The 22518-nt window shown below is 37.5% G+C and overlaps 1 protein-coding gene across 1 annotated transcript in view; it reads right to left on the bottom strand.

Annotated features, from left to right (window-relative positions):
- LOC126473716 (general transcription factor 3C polypeptide 4-like) overlaps positions 1-22518 on the bottom strand; it is a 377574-nt gene that overhangs the window by 61341 nt on the left and 293715 nt on the right. The window contains exons 5-7 of the mRNA XM_050100961.1: positions 11211-11410; positions 5034-5219; positions 3063-3341 (exon numbers count right to left, since the gene is read on the bottom strand). Of these exons, the coding sequence (XP_049956918.1) occupies positions 3063-3341; positions 5034-5219; positions 11211-11410 (665 nt within the window). The remainder of the gene's footprint in view (positions 1-3062; positions 3342-5033; positions 5220-11210; positions 11411-22518) is intronic.

Genomic DNA, 22518 nt, shown 5'->3' with positions numbered 1-22518 from the left:
GCATGTCAGGAGTAATACTAAATCAATATGCGTTGAATGTCAGTTCAATAACTTTAACCATTTTCGAAATTTGGACGTTTTTCTGTAAAAAACATTGGCGCAACAGAAAAGAGCTAGAAACTTAAAAATTTGTATTTAGATTTCTTTTGCGTAATGATTTAGTAGAAACAGTATTCTGGATCTCACAAATTAAAATTTTAGTTGAAATTCTTGATTTTCTGGTTTTTGTCTTAGAAATTAAGGAAGCAAGATAGATTAAGTAGGCGAATAAATAAGGCTAGGATGTTTAAATTTAAGTAGAAGGGAGATCCACTATAATTATAAAGATGTGAGAAGTTTCAATTGAATAACTATAAAACTATAGCAATAGCGTATCTCCAAAGGGCAAGTTCAGAGTCTAATGCGCTTAGTGTAATTAAATTAATTCTATCGCCCAAAATATTTGACTTAGCCACGTCAGACTTTTATTATGATTACTTACCTGTGTGCTGAATGCACATTTAAATTGAGAGCTTCATCAGCCATCGGCAAAGGAAGCGATGATTTATTCAATAACTTAAAGTGGTGCATTACTAGCCCAGCGGCTAGTCAGGAGAGCAATTTTGATCAGGCGTTCCTTTAGCCGTCCACACCGCGGCTTTATATATAAGAACACTGCGCGAGAGAAGAAAGGCCCCAGTTCTCTCCAGACGCTGATTAGCACACCACCTGTGCCGGGAGTCGCGTCGCGTCGGTATCATTGCTATAAACAGCCTCGGATGCCTTATTAAGTTACTCGGGATACGCGTAACCATGAAATCATTTTTGAGTGAAGTGTTAATTCTGGGATGACTTTAATGATCTATCTTCAGTTTGCGTATGTCATATTTTCACGTGCCGTCGCGGGACAGACATTCTACCATTATATAGCATGAACATTATATGAACATTATCATCAAATTATGGTGAGCATTCACTTAAACATTTAATTTGAACAGTTATAGTTGCATCAGCGCATTAGACTCTGAACTGCTCTGGTAGTTGGATTGTGTGGATTCTTTTTGGTCTGTGGCTTTCAGAATATAGTGAACCTTTTATAGAGAATCGTTTTTGATTATGAATCCCAGACAATCTCCTAATTCCTCAGAGCTATAAGCTGTAGCTATAAGTGTATTTCTCAGATGAAGTGGGCACTAGGAATTCTAATTACAGGCTTCACGTTTTGCTAATCACTTTCTGGTTGCCAATATTGTAGTTAGAGAGCCAGTGTTGAGAATGTCAAAAGACTGCATAAATAATAGGAACATTTAAATAACAATTAATTCCACCCGCCGCCCCACGTATGGTTAATCGGCCGGGGAATGCATCTTTTCTGCATAACATTCTACACATATATTAACAATTAAATTCAACCCACCGCCCCACATATGGTGCATCGGCCAGGAAATGCATCTTTTCTACTTTACATTCTACATTTATAAACCAATTTATTCAACCCGCCACCCCACAAGTGGAAAGAAATGAACACAGTATCAGTCCATGAAAAGACAACAAACAAGAATTCAGGAAATATAGGGGTATCTCATTAATTCACACAGCATACAAAAGTGTTCTCCAATATTCTCCAGAAAAAGTTAGATCCATATTTACAGGAGGTAACAGGCGAGAAACAAGTGGGATTTATGAAGAGTCGAACCACATCTGAACAGAAATTTGTACTAAAAGAAGCCATATATATAAATACTGAGAATCCAACAACACAACGGCAATATTATTAGTTGATATCTAAAAAAGCCTTTGACAGCAAAAAATAGAGTAAACTTGTGGAAGTGGAGAAGTATGGAATACCAAGGAAGGTTACAAATCTTGTAGAAGTTACACTGGTAGGCTTGGAAGGGATAATGAAAATGGATGGGGAATGCTCCATGGAATATAAGAAGCACTGGATGCAACACGTGAACCAGAAGAGGGAATTAACATAGGAATAAAAATGAAAGTACTGGCCTCTGCAGATGATGAAGTATTAATCACTGAAAATCTAGGTGATCTGAAAATACTGAGTAGAAAGCTATTTCAAAAAGCAAAGGAAGTTTTATTAGAGATAAAAGAAAAAAAATCCAAATTCATGAGGGCAGAAAGAAACTACAAGGCAAACAGGTGGGAAGCCATGCAGATTGATGACAAGTGTTTGAAGAATCAGAAGAGTTTACATATCTGAGGGTTGTGTTAAACAACAGAAATTATGAGAAATAAGAAATAGAAGTGAGAACCAAAGCAACTTCCAGAGCATTATATTAATGCAATAAATTACTCTCATTCAAATTTCTTTCAAGGGGAACAAAAAATAAGGATATATAAAACTATAATTAGACCACGTCTGTTACTTTGCACCATAGCCCTTCGCCTTTGCTCTGAATGATATACTACAATAATAGTTTTCATTACAGTTGTTTTCACACCACAATACTACTTCTAGCTCTTCTCACACTGTGTATTCTAACCTCATTTTTGCCATTTTCTTTATTCTCTCTATATATCTCTATGTCTGCTTTACAGCTGAGCTACAATAATTAGCACATTTTTATGTGTTTGGCCAGTGATACATGTCCCTTCTACATGATGTGTGTTTGTCTTCCCTCTCACATTAAAAAACAAGTTTATGCTAGAAATGAATAACATGCATGGACTACTATTGAAGAAAGTTGTAAGTGGAGTGTGCATGTCAATTAACTGCAGAGTAGGAGTTACTCTAAAAAATACAAAATATGTTAAATAAATGTATTTGGAAGACCTAAGAAACAAAATTGACAAAATCAGGAAACTCACAGACAAACAAACCAGACTACAAACAAGAATCAACAAACAGACAATAGGAAGGGTGATTTCCGAAGAGTAAAGAAGGATGAGATCTGAGAGAATGAAGAAGTACTGGCCTGACAGGAAACTGAAAAATTCTTTGTATAAAGTTAGCTAGAGTGGTCCAATGAAGGCCATAAAATGTAAATAATAAAAAAAATGTATTTGTTTATTGTTCATAAATTCATTAGATCATATATAATGTGGAAAAAATTATTAACACTTACCAGAAATTGCAAGGCCACCCACTCGGTGAAGATATTCAGAGATCTTTTGGCCATTCTTATTCAATACAAAGACAATCATAAATGTTTTTTTCACTGCAAGTATGATCCACTTGCCAGCGGATTCACATTCCGATGACTGTGGAAGTGAGCTTATGGCATTAACCTTAATGTGGTCTTCTTCATCCCAAAGTACATAAGGCATTGCAGTTTCTGCTGGTACATCTTTAAAAACGTCTGGCAGGACTGAAATGTGACCATCCAAATCACCAACTACCGTGCCTGTGAATTGAAGACCAGGAGTATTGATGGGTACCATATCATCAGAGAGAGCTTAAAATACGCCATCACTGCATCCTACAGAATCATAATTTAATTCTCTTGCACAGTGGCAAAGTGTAGTGTTAAAGAAACAGGAGTGACAAATGCTGTGAATACATTCTGCTCATTACTGAAAAACAGCTTTCTAACATTAATAAAGTCATCAACATGGTCTGAAGGCCTCTTTTTATATCCCATTCAATTGCAATCCAATAAACAAATCACAGAGAAATAAATAATTGACAAATTTCCTAGAGAGATTTTATGATTAAATGGGAAGCCATTGCAACACAAATTATATACAAGATCTGTCCAAAAAAATATCCAGAACTTCATCCACAAAATTTTTCTACAACTCCCTTTTACGTATTGTGCATGGTCTCCTTCAAAATACTCTCCTTCACAATTGATACACCACTCCCAATGCTGTTTCCACTTCCGGAAGCAGTCTTGGAACGGCTCTTGGTGGATTCTGCAAAGCACCATCTGTAAATTTTCTTTTATTTCATCTATAGTTGCAAATCTTCATCCTTTCAATGGGGTTTTCAATTTTGATAATATAAAAAAAAAGTCCGCAGGCACCAGGTCTGGAGAGTACGGGGGATGAGGCAGCACAGTGATTTCGTTTTTTGTGCAATAGTCACAAACAAACAAGGATGAATGTGCAGGTGTGTTACCGTGATACAAGAGTGGCGAATTGTCTCATCACATTTCAGGCCATTTTCTTGCAGGCATCGCTACATGTCCCGATAATGCCATTGATTAACAGTTTGTCCCTGTGCCCTGAATTCATGATGAACCAATCCTTCAAAATAAAAAAAAAAAAAACTACCAGCAAGGCTTTGACATTTGACCTGATGTGACCAGCTTTTTTTGGTCTTGGAGAACCTTTCCTGACCCATTGTGAAGATTGAGACTTGGTCTCAAAATCATAACCATAAACCCACATCTGAACGTGTCTTTATGGTCTTAATTCATGAGCATAGGATGAACTTGACAACAATGTGATGAATTCCAAGATGCTGTGTCAGGATTTCATTATATGATCCAACTGAAATGTTACATTCTCCTGCAATCTCTTGGACAGTCAGTCTTCAATTGATGTGTACAATTTTGTTGACGCTCCTGACATGAAGAATGTCAGTAGACTGCAAAAGGCATCCTGAAAGGGGTCATCTTTAACTTCTGTCTGAATGTGAACCATTTGTAACGTGAAGCATGGCTTAAGCGCCCATCACCAAATGCTTCCTGCATCATTTGGTGTGTCTCTGTAAAGGTTTTATCAAGTTTCACACAAAATTTAATGAAGACACGCTGCTCCTCTAACTCTGCCATCTCAAAATTCACAAACTGTGTGACACAACATTCTACTCAATACAGTACTGAACAATAACTAACAGATATACATCAGAACAATGAATATTCCAGCAGGTACACATTAAACACAAATGTGTGCAGGGATGCTAACCACTTTTCGCTCCAACACACAGTTCATGCCAAATTACGAATATTCTGGAATTTTTTTAACAGACCTTGTATTCCATTTGTGGATTTTCTTCATATTCTAGTGAAAATACATTCCAGAAATTAACTTGGACATTTTCTCAACAAACTCATCTGTGGACTCATAGTTATGAATCAAATTAAACTTACCAATGGACAGACAGAGTAGTGCAGATGGGATGCTCATCTTTGTGTCCACAACTCTAATTAACTGAACACTTGCTGCATCCCACTGTGCCTCATTCATCACTGGTATTTCCCATACTGATATACTTGCATCAGTATGAGTTACAGCAAATCTGCATGAGTCTTGTTTCAACTGGCCCCAGCTAATCACTACAAATTGTGGTGATAGATAATGACTATTAGTCTACAGAAAAGGAAATACAACAAACAAACAGAAAAAGAAAAAAAAAAAGAGATCAGTTCTTTAATAAGAGGTATATAACTGACTCGGACCAATATATAGGAACAGTTTGTGTATATTTGCTGACGTAGAGGCAGATATATATTCATTGTTCACACTACTTGTGATCTGCTGCTTTATTCATACAATTATTTCACCCGCAAAAAATAATTAAATAATACTTCATTAGTAATTAACTATATTTCCATTGTAATATGAATGGCTGACAAAGAAGAATTTAAATATTCCAGAGCTGATTTCCTTGCTAATAACATACAAATCTTTCTTAATAAACTCTTAAGGAGCTTACCAGAGTATACCACACTTGAGATCAAAATTCGGATGACAAGTTCATTTACTAAAACAATATTTCACCACTGGACTCAAAATTCCTAGAATGGAGCATGGCAATTCCCTCAGTGAAGACCACAAAGCATAGTATACAAAAATTAGTGTTGTGGAATATGAGTAATACAATGTATGCAACTTAACATTTCTCTCTGTACTGGGTATGAGCAACTACGAGTTCAATATTTATGGTGTAATAATAACTCATCAAGCAGTGTGTGTCCTTCACTTGCCAAACATAATCAGTTCCAGAATATCAGATGGAATTTCAAAGTGAATTTGGTGAAAGAAGGCACCATTGTATAGTGTTGCACTTAGAAATTGTAGCATCTAAAGAAAGGAGCCAAAAATTCCACATGTCATATTTTCTAGTTCTTAATGCTCAAATTTAGTTATTATAACACAATGATAGCTGTCTGCAAAGAAGACTGCAAGTAGAACTCACTGCTAGGGAACTAATTTTCTTTTCGACAGTTACTACCTCCTCCACATATAAAATTTCCTATCCCATAACTTAACCACTGACTGCACTAAAATCTGTTCAAATATAGCTTGCCCAATACATAAATAACAATTTTTACAAATGATTTCATTCGTTACTGTTACCCAACCAGTCATTTCGACCATCACAAGATTTGATGAATCACCACATAATTTCAAAAAACCTAATCTCAAACGTGTCACCCAGCTTGTTAGTATAGCTATGGTTACCTCAAGCTGGGATTCAGCATGAATACTCATCTTAAAAATCTTCCACCCTCTCCCAGAACAGTTTTATTATGCCCTCTCAACCACTGGAATGTCTGTGGGGCACTATGTTCCACAATTCTTTCTCTGGTATGTGATTCATATTTAAGCCAGATCACTGGCAAAGTCTCTCCAATGTGTCTACCCATCAGTGTCTCTACTACTGTCTCATCAATCGTTAATCAATATACAACAACGTTTACTTTACAGTTTGTGTCAGAAATGCTTGTATATCAGATGGCTGGTCGTGGACAAGTGTATGCTATATACGAGGGTTGGAACTAAAATAGTGGAAACTATTTATTCACAACCTATACAAAAGAGTTACATGTTGCACCTGTTACTGATTTCATATGAACCTGAAATTGCATTTTCTGTGCTCCATGTGTCTGACTATTTTCTCATGATATCTCACTCATCAGATTGAATGGAACTATATACGAGGGATGGAACTAAAATAGTGGAAACTGTTTAATTCACAACCAATACAAAAGAGTTACATGTTGCACCTGTTACTGTCCTTCAGAGTAGTCACCAGCATTGTGTAGAACCCATTGCCAGGGATGTGGAAGGTGGAGTATACTGTTAGCAGAGCCTGTTCTGTTGATGATGTGAATGGAGTGGTCTACTGCCTGTCGAATCTCTGGAACAGTTCTGAAGTGAATGCCACAATGCCAAAATTGAAACGCCAGTCAAACGAATGGCATCATTACGCATCGCTGCAAAAGTCAAAAGTGCATCAGAGCCCCAGTATGGTGAAAGTTATGGTGATACTCGTGTATGACTGTGATAGTGTTATCCTAAGGCATTACGTTCCTCCACGGCAGACCATCAATGCACAGTATTACTGTTCATTTTTGGAGCACCACCTGCAATCAGCTTTGTGAAAGAAGTGGCAACACTTTCTGCACAACCTATCCATCATTTTGCATGACAATGCGTGGGCACATATGGCACAAGCTGTGGCTACTCTGTTCAGTCGATGGGACTGGGAAGTACTGTACCATCCACCACACTCCCCGGCCTTAAGTCCTTGTGACTTTGATTTTATTCTGAAGATGAAGGAACCACTTCATGGCATTCGCTTCAGAACTGTTCCAGAGATTCGACAGGCAGTAGACCGCTCCATTCACACCATCAACAGAACAGGCTCTGCTAACGGTATACTACGTCTTCCACATCACTGGCAATGGGTTCTACACAACGCTGGTGACTACTTTGAAGGGCAGTAACAGATGCAAACATGTAACTCTTTTGTATCAGTTGTGAATAAATAGTTTCCACTATTTAAGATCCAACCCTCGTACTTTGACCTCCTTTAAGAATTTATTTCATTTAGTCATTCCTAAAATCACAGTGACGTCTCCTTGGCGTGACTCATTATTTTGCTAATCAGATGCCTAGTCAACATTTTTATCTAAATAATTATAATAATTTTTGTGCAACGTATTCCCTTTTCATATCTAAAAACAAAGATGATGTGACTTACCAAATGAAAGTGCTGGCAGGTCAACAGACAAACAAACGAACACAAACATACACACAAAATTCAAGCTTTCGCAACTAACTGTTGCCTCATCAGGAAAGAGGGAAGGAGAGGGAAAGACGAAAGGATGTGGGTTTTAAGGGAGAGGGTACGGAGTCATTCCAATCCCGGGAGCGGAAAGACTTACCTTAGGGGGAAAAAAGGACGGGTATACACTCGCACACACACACATATCCATCCACACATATACAGACACAAGCAGACATATTTAAACCCACATCCTTTTGTCTTTCCCTCTCCTTCCCTCTTTCCTGATGAGGCAACAGTTAGTTGCGAAAGCTTGAATTTTGTGTGTATGTTTGTGTTCGTTTGTTTGTCTGTCGACCTGCCAGCACTTTCATTTGGTAAGTCACATCATCTTTGTTTTTAGATATATTTTTCCTACGTCTTTAAATATGTCTGCTTGTGTCTGTATATGTGTGGATGGATATGTGTGTGTGTGCGAGTGTATACCCGTCCTTTTTTCCCCCTAAGGTAAGTCTTTCCGCTCCCGGGATTGGAATGACTCCTTACCCTCTCCCTTAAAACCCACATCCTTTCGTCTTTCCCTCTCCTTCCCTCTTTCCTGATGAGGCAACAGTTAGTTGCGAAAGCTTGAATTTTGTGTGTATGTTTGTTTGTCTGTCGACCTGCCAGCACTTTCATTTGGTAAGTCACATCATCTTTGTTTTTAGATATATTTTTCCTACGTGGAATGTTTCCCTCTATTATAACCATATTCCCTTTTCAATAGGATTGGCTCATTTCAAGTAATGCATCAGTAAACTTACAAATGTAGCTCAGTTTTGTAAAGTATGCATTGTGCTCTTTTTCACAGTTTATTACACTGTGAATCAATATTTCTTTTGTCGATTTGCTGAATTGGAACCTTCAACCATCTCTTCACTTACTTTTTATTTTTTTAATTTTGAATTCTCAATCCACATTAAGGTTGTCAGGGCCTACTCTGTACTGACATAACATTCTTTTTTTCCTCTTTTCTTTCCTCCAGCATATCTTGTTATATAACAGGATTGAGTTCTGGATGAATATCCTAAAATTTTACACAAAAGACTCTAAACTCACTCTTTTTATTTCTTTGATAAATAGCTGCATGGGAATGGATTGTCAAAAGACACTATTATTTGATGATGCAGGCATGCTCTATGAACAGTGCAAAGAAATAGTGCAGGCGAGAAGGTAATAATAATTGCCAGCAGAGAGTGGCAGCTGAACCAGACAGAATTAATCTTGGAAGAGAAATTTTAAACTGTATGCAGAAAACAGATGGGGTCACAACATTTTTATAAAGGAGAGATGCTGGTTTGTTCTAGAAAAAAATGGGCTTTAGAAATGGCTGAAAACATTGTGTGTGAACAGAAAAACAATTGAAAATCTTACAAAAATGTGGAAATTGTATCCCAGGTTTATTTTATTTACTTAATTGTGAAAATATTACTAAGTTATATTTCTAGTCATTAATAAATGTTCAATGATGTCAACTAATTTTTATTTTAATACAGACCTGACTAGTAATTAATGTATCGGAGAAAGAAACTGAAATAATACATTTTTGTACGCCTGGAAATTTTGAAACAATTTTGATTACAATGCACTTTGAGTGCAATGAATTATTGTGAGTATGTTCTACTAACAGTTCCATGAAATATGACATTTTTGTGACACAGTACAGGTGGGCTAGGAATAAAGCATGACCGTACTGGACCTTTGTGATGAAACATTTGAAACAGTTTCTAGGGCAGCCATGATTTCATACATCACACACAAATAGAGAGCGTTGATTTGGGGTTACCATCTAAATGCAAAAGGCTAGGGTTGAGACAAACTGGATAAGAGTATTACCAAGTTATATCAACACAGGTTTTCCTAGCTGTCACACTATGCAACAACTAGAACTGTTACAAATTTATCACATTTTCAGAGGAGGCCTATTAAGGTGTTCTTAAAAAAAGTGTAAACAAATTACAAGATGGCCTCAGCTGATTCCCCCCCCCCCCCCCCCCTCCCCTCAATTCTCTTTCAGCTGATTTTATGTTCCATGACCATAAGCTCACTACATTCCATTAATACTTGTGGAATGTGTCAGTTTAATTTATGTTTTCCTTACAAAATTCATCTGTTGAGTAGAAGGAGTTGTCATTCAGATATTCTTTTAATTTGTTTTTAAACGTTAGTTGGCTATCTGTGTGACTTTTAATGCTATTTGGCAACTGAGCAAAGATTTTTGTGGCAGCATTATTCACCCACCCCCTTTCAGAGCCACAGTCAGATTTAACCCAGAATATTGAAGGTCGTCCTTTCTTCTAGTTTTGGAGCTATGCACTTCGGTATTATTTTTTAATTGGGATGGGTTCTTAATGGCAAATTTCATAAGCAAATATATGTATTACAAAGGTACTGTGAATATCCTGAGTTCCTTAAATAAATGTCTGCATGGTGATCTTCGGTGGGCTCCAGCTATTATTCTGATTACGTGCTAATGCGCAATGTATACTTTTTCTCTTAATGACGAATTACCCCAAAATATGATCCCATATGAAAGCAGTGAGTGAAAATAGGAATAGTAGGCTAATTTACTGATATGTTTATCACCAAAATTTGCAATAACCCTAAAAGCATACATAGCATTTCAGCAGATCATAAATGTGTTTCTTCCTATTCAATTTATTTTCAATGCACACACCCACAAATTTGGAATATTCTGCTTTGGCAACAGTCTGTTCTAACTCTATGTTTATTAATGGTGTTAAGCCATTTACTCTACAGAAATGTATGAACTGTGCTTTCTCAAAATTTAGTGAGAGTCCATCTGCAGAGAACCACTTAACATTCTGAAAGACATTATTTACAACTTTCTCAGCTTATTCTTGTTTGATTACTATACTTGTCATTGCTATACTTGTATCGTCAGAAAAAAGGAGTAGCTTTGCATCTTCATGAATATAGAATGGTAAGTCATTAATATAATGTAAGAACATATATTAAGAACAATAAGGGATCCAAGATTGAACCCTGTGGGACACCATTCTTGATATCTCCCCTGTTAGAGAACTGTGCTGATTTTTGTAGGCTATCTGTACTCTTAATTTCAACCTTCTCCATTCTTCCACTTAAATGAAGTCAAAGTCAAAAACAAAAAGTATATTGCAGTTACTTGTATTCCAGTTGGTTTCTGCAAAAACGTAGCATGTCCTGTGGCTCAACATACAGAACCATAAAAGAATCACTCATTTTCTTTTTCCTTGATACTGATTTTCAAAATGAAATCTGGAGTACTTACTATTCATTTTTAAGGATGCTGTCCTCCTCTTAAGCTGCTCATATTGTTCTGCAACTGTCTCAGCTGGCTCCATTTCTTCCCAAAGCTCTCTGCAATGCTTTAACCAAATTTCTGACAAGTTGCACACTACCAACCATTTCCAAGTACGTGGGCCAAACAGCAGAATTGCTCCTGTGTTCAGAACCACTGCCAGCAGGCACCTAGAGTAGAAAAATATTTGTGATAAGAAACAAATAAACTAGTGTCATTATTAAGCAATACTGTGTCCCTTAAAGATCAATTCAGTTCATTACTTATGAGTTAGTTGTTTCATACAGTAAATTCACATATTTCTCAAGCCTATACAAAAGTGACACCATCTAAAGATAGCAGTTATCCATTTAAAAGTCATAGAGCACATATCAATACAACCACAATCAAAATAATTAAAGTTAATCATTAACTCTCTTTTCAACCTTTTAGTTCTCAATAATTAGATTACATGAAAAACATTCAGTAAATAGGGGGAAGACCTACCATAAAACAGTGGAAAATTGTTTTTAAATGTAATCTCTTTTCACTGATGCACATATTATAGTGTAAATGTCATTTTTTGTTCTCGTAGGAAAAGGGATCACTGCAAGATCCTATAAAATACTCTTCAACAAAAGCAATTCAATCCCCAGTTTCTGATCCCCAGTCAAACATATGAAATTATAATATAAATAATAGTGAAACATGGTGAGTCTACTGGGCAATACAGCAACATATAATTTGGCCACTTTTGCAGAGTTTATTCCCTTACCCTTTTGCAAGTTATTTTTGAATGTTTTAACTGAATTTCTTCATATACTGGTCAAAGGTTACATAATTCTGTATGTCAGTATTATTGCCTTACCTTTCATAAAAAGCCTAAGTCATTACTTCTCTCATAAATGTGTTGTAATTAACATGCACCACTTGTACATACAAATTTCATAACATTATCTTCATTTGTTTTCTAGAAAATATTTTTCATTATATTTTTATTTTTTATGGCTCACTATTTCCTTCATTTCCTTTTTCATGTTCATTTGTTCTCCTAGCCCTCTCACCCGTATTTCTCTTTCTCCCTACTTCTTGATTATACTCTTCATTCTCATGCCTCTTAATCCAGTTTTACTTCTCATTCTGTCCTCGTCATCTCTGGACTGACACTGGCAAAATGCTTACTAAGGCACTATCTTTGACATTTGATCTTCTCCATCTCCTCCTCTCTGTACCCGTCCCCTTTCATGTTTGTATTTACTTATCAGCTAAACTGATACTTTGCTTCCTAAAGGTAAGTATTGGTGACAATTCTGTCTCATTATCTTACAGAAGATACAATGCTACCTCCAGAATTACTGAAGATAAGAAAACTACCATTTTTCCCTAATTTGTATCAGTAGCATATGTACCATTAATCACAATAACAACATAAATGCTAATTACACCAAGTACAGCTAGAAACAGGTGAAATGGTATGCTACAGACAACAATTGAATTTAATATTTATCAAATGATGTACTTATGGCAGAGGTTAATAATTACCAAGGAGATGACATAATAAAGTAATGTATGATGAACAATTCCTTCCGCTTAGCAAGAGCGACAAGAAACAGATTTCAGATTATATGACCGGTCAGCATAAAATTTCATCTCCAGCACTAACAACATGGAGTAATGATGTACAAAGTTCAAGAGCACTGTACAATATGTTTTAGACAGGTATATGTTAAGCAAAGCTGTGAGGGATGGAAAAGGTCCGCCATTGTTTGACAGCTATGTTCGAAAACTACTGCAAAAGCAAAGACAGCTTTACTGCAAATTTAAACATAGGCAAAGCCTCACAGACAAACACAATCTAAACAAAGCCAAAATTAGCATAAGGAGAGCCATGTGTAAAGCATTCAACAAATTTTAAAGTTAAAATTCTGTCTACTGACATGGTGTTTTTTGCAGACGATTCTAGTGTTACAATAAATCCTATTAGAGAGAAAGTAACAGAAGAGTTAGTATATAATATTTTTCAAAGAATCAGTAAGTGGTTCTCTGAAAATGGACTCTCCTTAAATTTTGAAAAAAAAAAAAAGAAAAAAAAAAAAACACTACATTCAGTTCTGTACAATAGTCATAACAACAGTCATGTGAATATTAATAAAATCTTGAACTAGAAGAAGCATATTACTGTGCTTCTCAAACAATTAAGTTCAGCTATTTTTTTTTCTCTTTGTATAATTGCTAATCTTGGAAAAAATCATATCAGCCTCCTGACATATTTTGAATATTTCCACTCAATAATGTCACACAGAATTATTTTCTGGTGTAATTCATCACTTAGAAAGAAAGTACTGACTGCACAAAAGCAAGCAGTAAGAATAATTGGCAGTATTCAAACCATGGACGTCATGTAGGTACCCCTTCAAGGGGCTGGGCATTTTAACTGCGCCGTTACAGTACACACATATTTGCTAATGAAATCCATCATAAATAATTCATCACAATTTGAGAAGAACAGTGATGTACACATCTATAACACTAGAGGGGAAAACAACCTTTATTGCCCATTATTAAAGCATTTAGTGGGGCAGAAAAAGAGTTCAATATGCAGCAACAAAAAGTTTTGATCATTTGCCCAGTAATATTAAACGTCTGACAGGTAGTGAAGCAAGTTTTAAATCTAATTTAAATCATTCCTCCAGGACAACGCCTTCTATTCCATAAATTTCTACTTAAGAACTGGCAGTCAGTATAAAAGAAAATAAAATAAAATTAAGCGTAGTTGCATGAGGTAGGATTAAAAATAATAATGTGCTCATTAATGTTAACACCAATCATGCATACATATCCAGTCAATTGACTCATTCCACATCATTTCAATCAAAGAATCATTCAAATGATCTATGGAACATGTAATTAACTAACAGAAAATCCTAAGAAGGTTTGGTCTTAAGTTAAATCAGTAAATGAATGAAAGTCGCCTGTCCAGATACTTTGTGGCAATAATGGCAGTGAAATGGAGGACGACACAGAAAAGGCTGAAATACTAAATGTCTTTTTGCAATACTGTTTCAGAGAGGAAGATCACACTATAATGTCAATTTTAAATCATAGAACTAACTAAAAAATAGTTGATACTGACATAAGTGACCATGGGGTAGAGAAACAACTGAAATCACTCAATGGAGGGAAGGTCACAGGATCTGACGGAATACTAGTACAATTCTATGTAGAGTATGTGAAAGAAATAGCCTTCTTCTAGCAGCAGTGTTCCGTACATCTTTAGAAGAGTGAAGTATTCCTGATGATTGGGGAAAAAAATACAGGTCAGTGCCATTTTCGAGAAGTGTCATTGAACAGACACACAAAACTATAGGCCTGTATCACTGATATCAGTTGGGTGTTTGCATATTATGACATTTTTGGAGGTCAAAAATCTCCTTGGTAGGAATCAATGTGGTTCCAAAAACAATGATGTTGTGAAATCCAGCTCACTCTGTTCATCCATGAGACCCTGGAGGATGCAATGTTCCTTGACTTCCAGAAGGCATTTGATATGGTTCTTCATTGCCACCTGATGAAGAAAATGTGAAAAATTTCTAGCAAACAGAACACAGCATGCCATTCTGAATGGAGAGAAGTCTTCGGACATAAAAGTAACTTCGGGCATGACCCAGGGGAGTGTTACAGGACCACTATTTTCACAATATAAATAAATGACCTAGCAGATAATGTCAGAAGTTCCATGGGACTTTTCACAGATGAAGCTGTTGTATACGGAGAAGTTGTCATGTTAACAAACTGGAACGAAATGCAGGAAGCCCTGCAGATGATCGATGCTTGGTGTAGGGAGTAATAATTGACCCTCAATGTAAATAAATGTGAAATATTTCGAATACATGATTAGAAAGTCCATTTACTGTATGATTACACAACAATCACTGGAAACAGGTAATTCTGTAAAATGCTTAGGTGTACACATATGGAGCGATTTGAAATGGAACAACCACATAAAATTAATCAAAAGTAAGGCACATGCCAGACTGAGATTCATGGAAGAATCCTCAGAAAACGTAGTCCATCAGCAAAGGATGTAACTTACAAAACACTTGTGTGACCAATGCTTGAATATTGTTTGTCAGTATGAGATCCGCATCAGACAGGTCTGATAGAGAAAATACAAAAAAGAGTGATAAATTTTGTTACAGGTTCATTTACTAATCACAAAAGCTTCACAGAAATGATAAACCAACCCCAATGGCAGACACTGCAAGAGATGTGTTCTGCATCATGATGTGGTTTATTGTTAAAGTTCTGAGAGTGTACTTTCCTAGAAGAGTCACAAATATATTCCTTCCTCCTATGTCTATCTTGCAAAATGACCATGAAAATAAAATTAGAGAGACTCAAGCCCACATGGAGGTTTCCTGGAACTTATTCCTCCTGCAAACTATTCGTGATTGGAACAGCAGAGAGAGTAAGTGATGGTGGTACACAAAATACCCTATGCCACACATCGCAAGGTGACTTGCAGAGTATAGATGTAGATAAAGAAACCAATACTGCAAAGGGCCTGAGTACACAGAAGTGCCACAACATGGCATGGCATGGACTCGACTAATGTCTGAAGTAGTGCTGCAGGGAACTGACACCATGAATCCTGCAGGGCTGTCCATAAATCCATAAGAGAACGAGGGGGTGAAGATCTTTTCTGAACACCATGTTGCAAAGCTTCCCAGGCATGCTCAATATGTTCATGTCTGGGGAGTTTGGTGGCCAGCAGAAGTGTTTAAACTCAGGAGAATGTTCCTGGAGCCACTCTGTAGCAATTCTTGACGTGTTGGGTTTTGAATTGTCCTGCCGGAATTGCCCAAGTCCATCAGTACGCAAAATGGATATGAATGGATGCGGGGGTCAGACAGGATGCTTATGTACTTGTCACCAGTCAGAGTAGTATCTAGACATATCAGGGGACCCATATCACTCAAACTGCACACGCCCCACACCATTTCAGAGCCTCCACCAGCTTGAACAGTCCCCTGCTGACATGCAGGGTCCACGGATTCATGAGGTTGTCTCCATACGCTTAAACATCCATCCGCTTGATACAATTTTAAACGAGATTCGTCCACACATGCAACATGTTTCCAGTCATCAACAGTCCAATGTCAATGTTGACAGGCCCACGCAAGACATAAAGTTTTGTGGCATGCACTAATCAAGGGTACACAAGTGGGCCTTTGGCTCCAAAAGCCCATATCAATGATGTTTCGTTGAATGGTTCGCACGCTGACATTTGTTGATGGCCCAGCATTGAAATCTGCAGCAATTTGCAGAAGGGTTGCACTTCTGTCGCGCTGAACGATTCCCTTCAGCTGTTATTGGTCCTATTCTTGTAGGATCTTTTTTGAGCCACAGCAGTAGGAGATTTGATGTTTTACCGGATTCCTGATATTCACGGTATACTTGAGAAATGGTCATACGGGAAAATTCCCACTTCATTGCTACCTCGGAGATGCCGTTTCCTATCGCTCATGCACCGACTATAACACCCCACTGAAACTCACTTAAATCTTGATAATCTGCCATTGTAGCAGCAGTAACCAAGACACTTGTTGTCTTATAAAGGGCATTCAAAAAGAAACGAGCTGGAGTCTGTAATGCGCAAACTGGTGACAGGAGGGTAATATCTTGGCTTGTGTAACAAGGTGTGGTTCCGACAAGAACGTGGAATTTCTCAGCTCGGTTGCTGGACGGCACGCGTGCGTGTCACGTGACTATACAGAGCTAGCAGCAGCACGCATCAATCATCCAACGGTGCCAGTCACATTGCAAACAGTGACACGGAGGCATCAAAATATGAGCAAAAGGTGTTTTTCATTTTCTGACAGCGGAAGGAGTAGGAGGAACGGACATTCATCGACGAATATCACAAGTGTACGGTGAATACTGCATGTTCCTTGCAAGGATCAAGGCATGGCACAAGCGCTTCAGTGAAGGACGGGTGTTGTTAACCAATGATGCACGGTCTGGAGCACCACAATGCATTACTGAAGACATTGTCCAGCTGGTGGATGCACTCACTACCCAGGACCACCAAGTGACAGTGAAAGTCATAGCCGCTGCGATCAGATTGAGCGTCAGAAGTGTTCACACCATCATGAAGTAATGACTGCAGATGCACAAGGTGTTTGCCCAATGGGTGCCCCACAGACCACACCAGGAAGCATGTCCGAGGGCCCACTGCCTTGCCCATCTGCAGCGCTATGCTCGGGAAGGGAATGCGTTCCTGGCATGATGGTGGCTGGAGATGGGTCATGGTGTCATCGCTTCAAACCATAATCAAAACGACAAAGTCTCCAGTGGAAGTATCCAGAGTCACCACCACCAAAAAAAGCCACAGCCATCCAAACGAGTGCAGGATAGGTTATGCTGATGTTCTTCTTTGAGCAAGATGGCCCCTTTCTGATTCATTTCCTGCAGCGTGGGACAATAGTGAATTCCCAGCATTACTTGTAAACTCGACCACCCTTCACCAAGTGATCAATTCAAAATGACCAGCCAATCTCCTCTAGAGGGTCATTCTGCCTCATACAGCCAGCACAGGCACAGCACTCATGCAGAAATTCAAATGGGAGATTCTCAGCCACCCTCCATACAGTCTGGACCTCTCTCCCTGTGATTATGCCATTTTTGGTCCCCTTAAAAAGGCTCTGAGGGGCAAACGATTCACCTCGGATGACAACCTCCAGCTGTGCGTGCAGAACTGGTTAACATCGCAGCCCTAAGAATTTTATGAGACAGCCATTCACCACCTTGTGTTACAGTGGGACACATGTTTCAACAGCCAGGGCCAATACCTCAAACATACAGGTACTGGTTTCTGTGATTATGCCTCCAGCTCATTTCTTTTTGAATGCCCCATATATACAGGTGTTGCCAACCAAAGTGCCATATTCTGCCTGTTTAAATACTTTTATATTTGAATATGCATGTCTATACCAGTTTCTTTGGCACTTCAGTGTATTACACCTCCCATGGCTATGACATAAGTCTTTCCATTTAGTTTTGTGGTTTTATGTAACATTTTCATCTGATTTTTTTTTCTCCTCACATATCCTAATTCATTAGGTGCTTACTTGAGCATTTTTATCTCTGCTACCATCTCACTTTCATTTGTCATGAAACAAATGAAAAGAGGCAGAGACAGAAGCTGCGGGGAGGGGGGGCACTCATCTCACAAGACTTCCTGTAAACATGATGTCAATTTGATGTCCCATGCAACATTGACATGGCTAGTGCCATATTCATTTTGCCATATTTTACTGTTTTGTATAACAAGTTGCAGTATGCCACTTTCCAGGCAATGGTGCACTGAAAATGTATCACAAACATTCACCCATATCATTAAATGTCAGATAATAAAGCACCAATGATATAAGCTTTCAAGAGATACTGAGATAACTGAGACATGAGACAAACATCACCTCCTAAGCACTAGAGCAATAATGGATAATGTCATAGTTTTGAAGTCGAAGAATGTAGGTTTGCATCCCGCTACATGCTAATATTTTCTTCTTTTTTTCCATGTTAAGGGGCTCCGGAACACCCTATACTTGCAATGTTAAAATAACGCTTATAAATTACATCTTTCCTCACAAAGTATTTGAGGTAGGAAGTTGAACTTTTTACAGATTATTTATTGGAATATGGGCTACAACTTAACACAGGGATTTTACAAAATTTTAGTTCAGTTATTAAAGATGATTTTTTTTCAATTGTAATGAAAATTCACAACTTTTTTTTGCCATTTTTTATTTATATATTCAAAAATATACAGTGTTTTGGAAAAAGGCTGTGTTAAATTATTCAGAAGGTACTGTGTAACATTTACTGAAAGTTTGAAACAAATATGTTTGGAAGATCCTTAGAAAACATGTAATTAGTATGAGAAAATAAAAGTTTTGGGAATCGAGCGACAAAGATTGGATTAACTTTTTAGTGCATTCCAGGTCCATAGGATGGATTATCTTCATCCACTGCAAACTCCTCCTCCAGCTTCCTCTTGTTCCTCCTCCTGTTTACTCTTGCTTGTATTTCTAGACTCTTTACAGCCCTGTCTGCAGCCCGAAGGCGTTCCTTGTCTAAAGCAAGCATCGCTCGTTGTTGTGTTCGTAGATTTTGCTACCATTTTCTTCCGTTGCAGTTACTACAACACTGTTCCAAAAGGTGGTCATGTATGAACACTTATCACATTTCAGTTGTATTTCACTAGCAAGTCCTACGTGCTTTATTATGGAGAGTTCCAGACCAACTTCACTACAATGAATACATCTTACACAGTTTGAAAAAATTCCTTTGAGAACCGACATATCAAATATTTCATTCACATCCGATTCGCCCATAAAACATTCATAGTTTTCACTCATTGAACCAAGCTTCTTCTGTGAAGTATTTTCTTTCCCACTTTGACTGCTGTGGGCATGTGTACTTGAGAGGTTAGGTTCACTCACTTGGTTATCGTCTTTATTGTTTACAGTAATAACACATACCTTTGGCTTTCCAACATTTCTCCTTTTCTTAAAAGCCTTCAGAGGATTTCTAATAACTTTACTTTTACTATAATTCAACAAAACAGATACTCAAGAAACAGAATTAATTACGAATATTTTCGAGATAACGACAGAGTAAATAAACATGAAACAATCGACAATCACACCAGCGATATATATTGAACCATCACAGGTTAGCCACAACACATACTTTATCTCACATCACTAAAATGTACCTGATGAACACGGACGTTAATAATAACACCATTTGACAGCAGTTTAACAGCGCCACAGTGGGTCACACCCATGTAGAACACATTTCAAAAAAAATTTAAAAATAGTTGTAGTCTTCGGAATTGAATAAATTATATATCTATTAAAAGGTAATAGTCTGCAGATTCAGAAAACGCAAAAAAGTAAAAATTGAACTTTTCATGATTTTGAGCCTTAATGATATTAACACATTCTGGGACTTTCTTATGAATGTAATACAAGTATGTTCCGAAACAGTAAATCTTATTTAACATTTCTGTCTAATCAGAGAACAGCAGATGAAATAAATATTTTGCTGTTTATTTCTGAATATGTGGTGGTTTGTGTGTGTGTGGTTAGGCAGGAACCTAAGAGGACAGCTTTAAATGCTGCAAATGGAATGAGAAGCAATAAGATTCATATTATTTCCTCAGTGAAAAGATGACTGATAACATTCATGTTCTTTCTTGTCACAAATATTTCACGGGTAACATTCAACTCACATGATTTCCTGAAAACCATGATACTTCCTGTTGGTATATTTATGCTGCTAGGACATGTGTGAGCTGTTACCCACACAAGAGATACCCCCATTGAACACTAATGAAAGTCGATAGCCACAAGTTTGCTTCTGTTAGTAGAAGCAACAGCAAAAATTATGTGAGATATGGCAACTGTGACCGGACTGAACTTTGAATCTTTGGATATAACATCAATTTGAAATAACAACAACTATAATTTATTTACCTGAAAACTCATCAATAATATTTATTTTTTACCTTTATGACTTTAACAATAAATGACAAGAGTATGTAAAAATTTACAAAAAAGGCAGACCATGACAAATATTAAAAGACAACCAGCACAGGAAAAAATATGCCGGCTTTCCAGTTTTATTTACTATAATGACAGCACCAAGTAAAATGTAGTTCTACTGCATGAATTACTGGATAGTATTTATTCTTGTTGAATGAATGCATATGGCTAGGCAACACATTTCAGGAAATGGCAGATGCAGTGATGAATAAGAAAACATTGTTATAAGTGAACACATATGCAATTGCAAACATTATTTAAACATCTCTTTTATGTGTGTTGATAATTATAAGATTATTATTTTGTGTGTTTCAATTAAGATAAAACACAATAGTGAAATTTGTTTCTTTGTTGTGCAAACTGAACAAAATTAAGCTGTGTCAATTCCAGTGAGCATCACGTTTTTCTTCCCCCCTCTTTGCCTAAAACAATGCTATGGATAGGAAACATTATGTATGTATTATTTGAAGTCCCCTGAGTGAGTGTGCCACATTTCTGTCACTTCTGACAGATAGTGTAGCTGGAGGACAGTTTCAAGATGGCATCTGCAGGTGATGTACATCACAAGCAATGTGCCTTCATTGAATTTATCACTGCAGACAATGAAACTGTGGGGAATACTCACAAATACTTGTGCCAAGTCTATGGAGCATCTTCTGTCAACAGGAGTACAGTTAGTCACTGGGCACAGATGGTGAGGTCATCAGAAGACGGTTTGGCGCATCTCCAAGATTTGCAGTGGTCAGGGAGACTGTCCACAGCTGTCACACCTGACATGTTGTAGTGAGCTGATGTTGTCATTCATGAGGACAGACACATTATGACTCAAGAAGACATTTTGAGGGTGATGAAGAGGTGATTCACACAGTGAAGCACTGGCTCTACCACCAAGACAAGGATTGGTACCAACAGGCCATACATGCCTTTGTTTCGCCATAGAACAGGATGGAGATTATGTGGAAAAACAGTATGTGTAATGTGGTGCATTACTTTCTGGGCAACAATGACAAAAATCTTAGCACCCCTACGAGTATTAGCTGCAAAAGTAAATACTATGACTGCTCCACAGAAAGATTTATCTACAAGAGCCAATATGCGATTATTCTGACGTTTTCTGTGGGCGACCAGGAATAATTAATTAATACTAATACAAACTTGGTATTTCCTGGCAGGTTAAAATTGTGTGCTGGACTGGGACTCAAGCCTGAGGCCCATGCATTTTGTGGGAAAGTGCTCCACTCACAGAAGTATCCACACATGCCCTCATTACTTTTCCTCACAGCAACACTTCTGCCAGTACCTCATCTCCTACCTTCTAAACTTTTCCTGCATGCCTTATAAGACTAGGATATTGTGCAGACATAGCTTAGCCACAGCCTGTGGGATTGTTCCTAGAAGAAACTTTCATTCTGCAGTGGAGTGTGGACTGATCTGAAACTTTCCGGCAGATTAAAACTTTTTGCCAGGCCAGGAATTGGATATGAAATGTACATTGGCGGCAGTAGAGTTGTCCCGCTGGTTTTCTAAATTTTCTCAATAGTGTTTCATGAAAAGAACATTGTTTTACCTCCAGGGATTCCATTTGAGTTCGCGAAGCATCTCCTTAATACTCACATGCTGATCAAACCTAGTGGTAACAAATTTAGCAGTGTGCAGCTGAATTGCTTCGATTTCTTCCTTTAATCCAA

The sequence above is a fragment of the Schistocerca serialis genome, chromosome 4 (assembly GCF_023864345.2).
Source record: "Schistocerca serialis cubense isolate TAMUIC-IGC-003099 chromosome 4, iqSchSeri2.2, whole genome shotgun sequence".
Classification (NCBI taxonomy): domain Eukaryota; kingdom Metazoa; phylum Arthropoda; class Insecta; order Orthoptera; family Acrididae; genus Schistocerca; species Schistocerca serialis.
The sequence above is the reverse complement of the archived record's forward strand: the minus strand, read 5'-3'. Positions and strand labels throughout refer to the sequence as shown.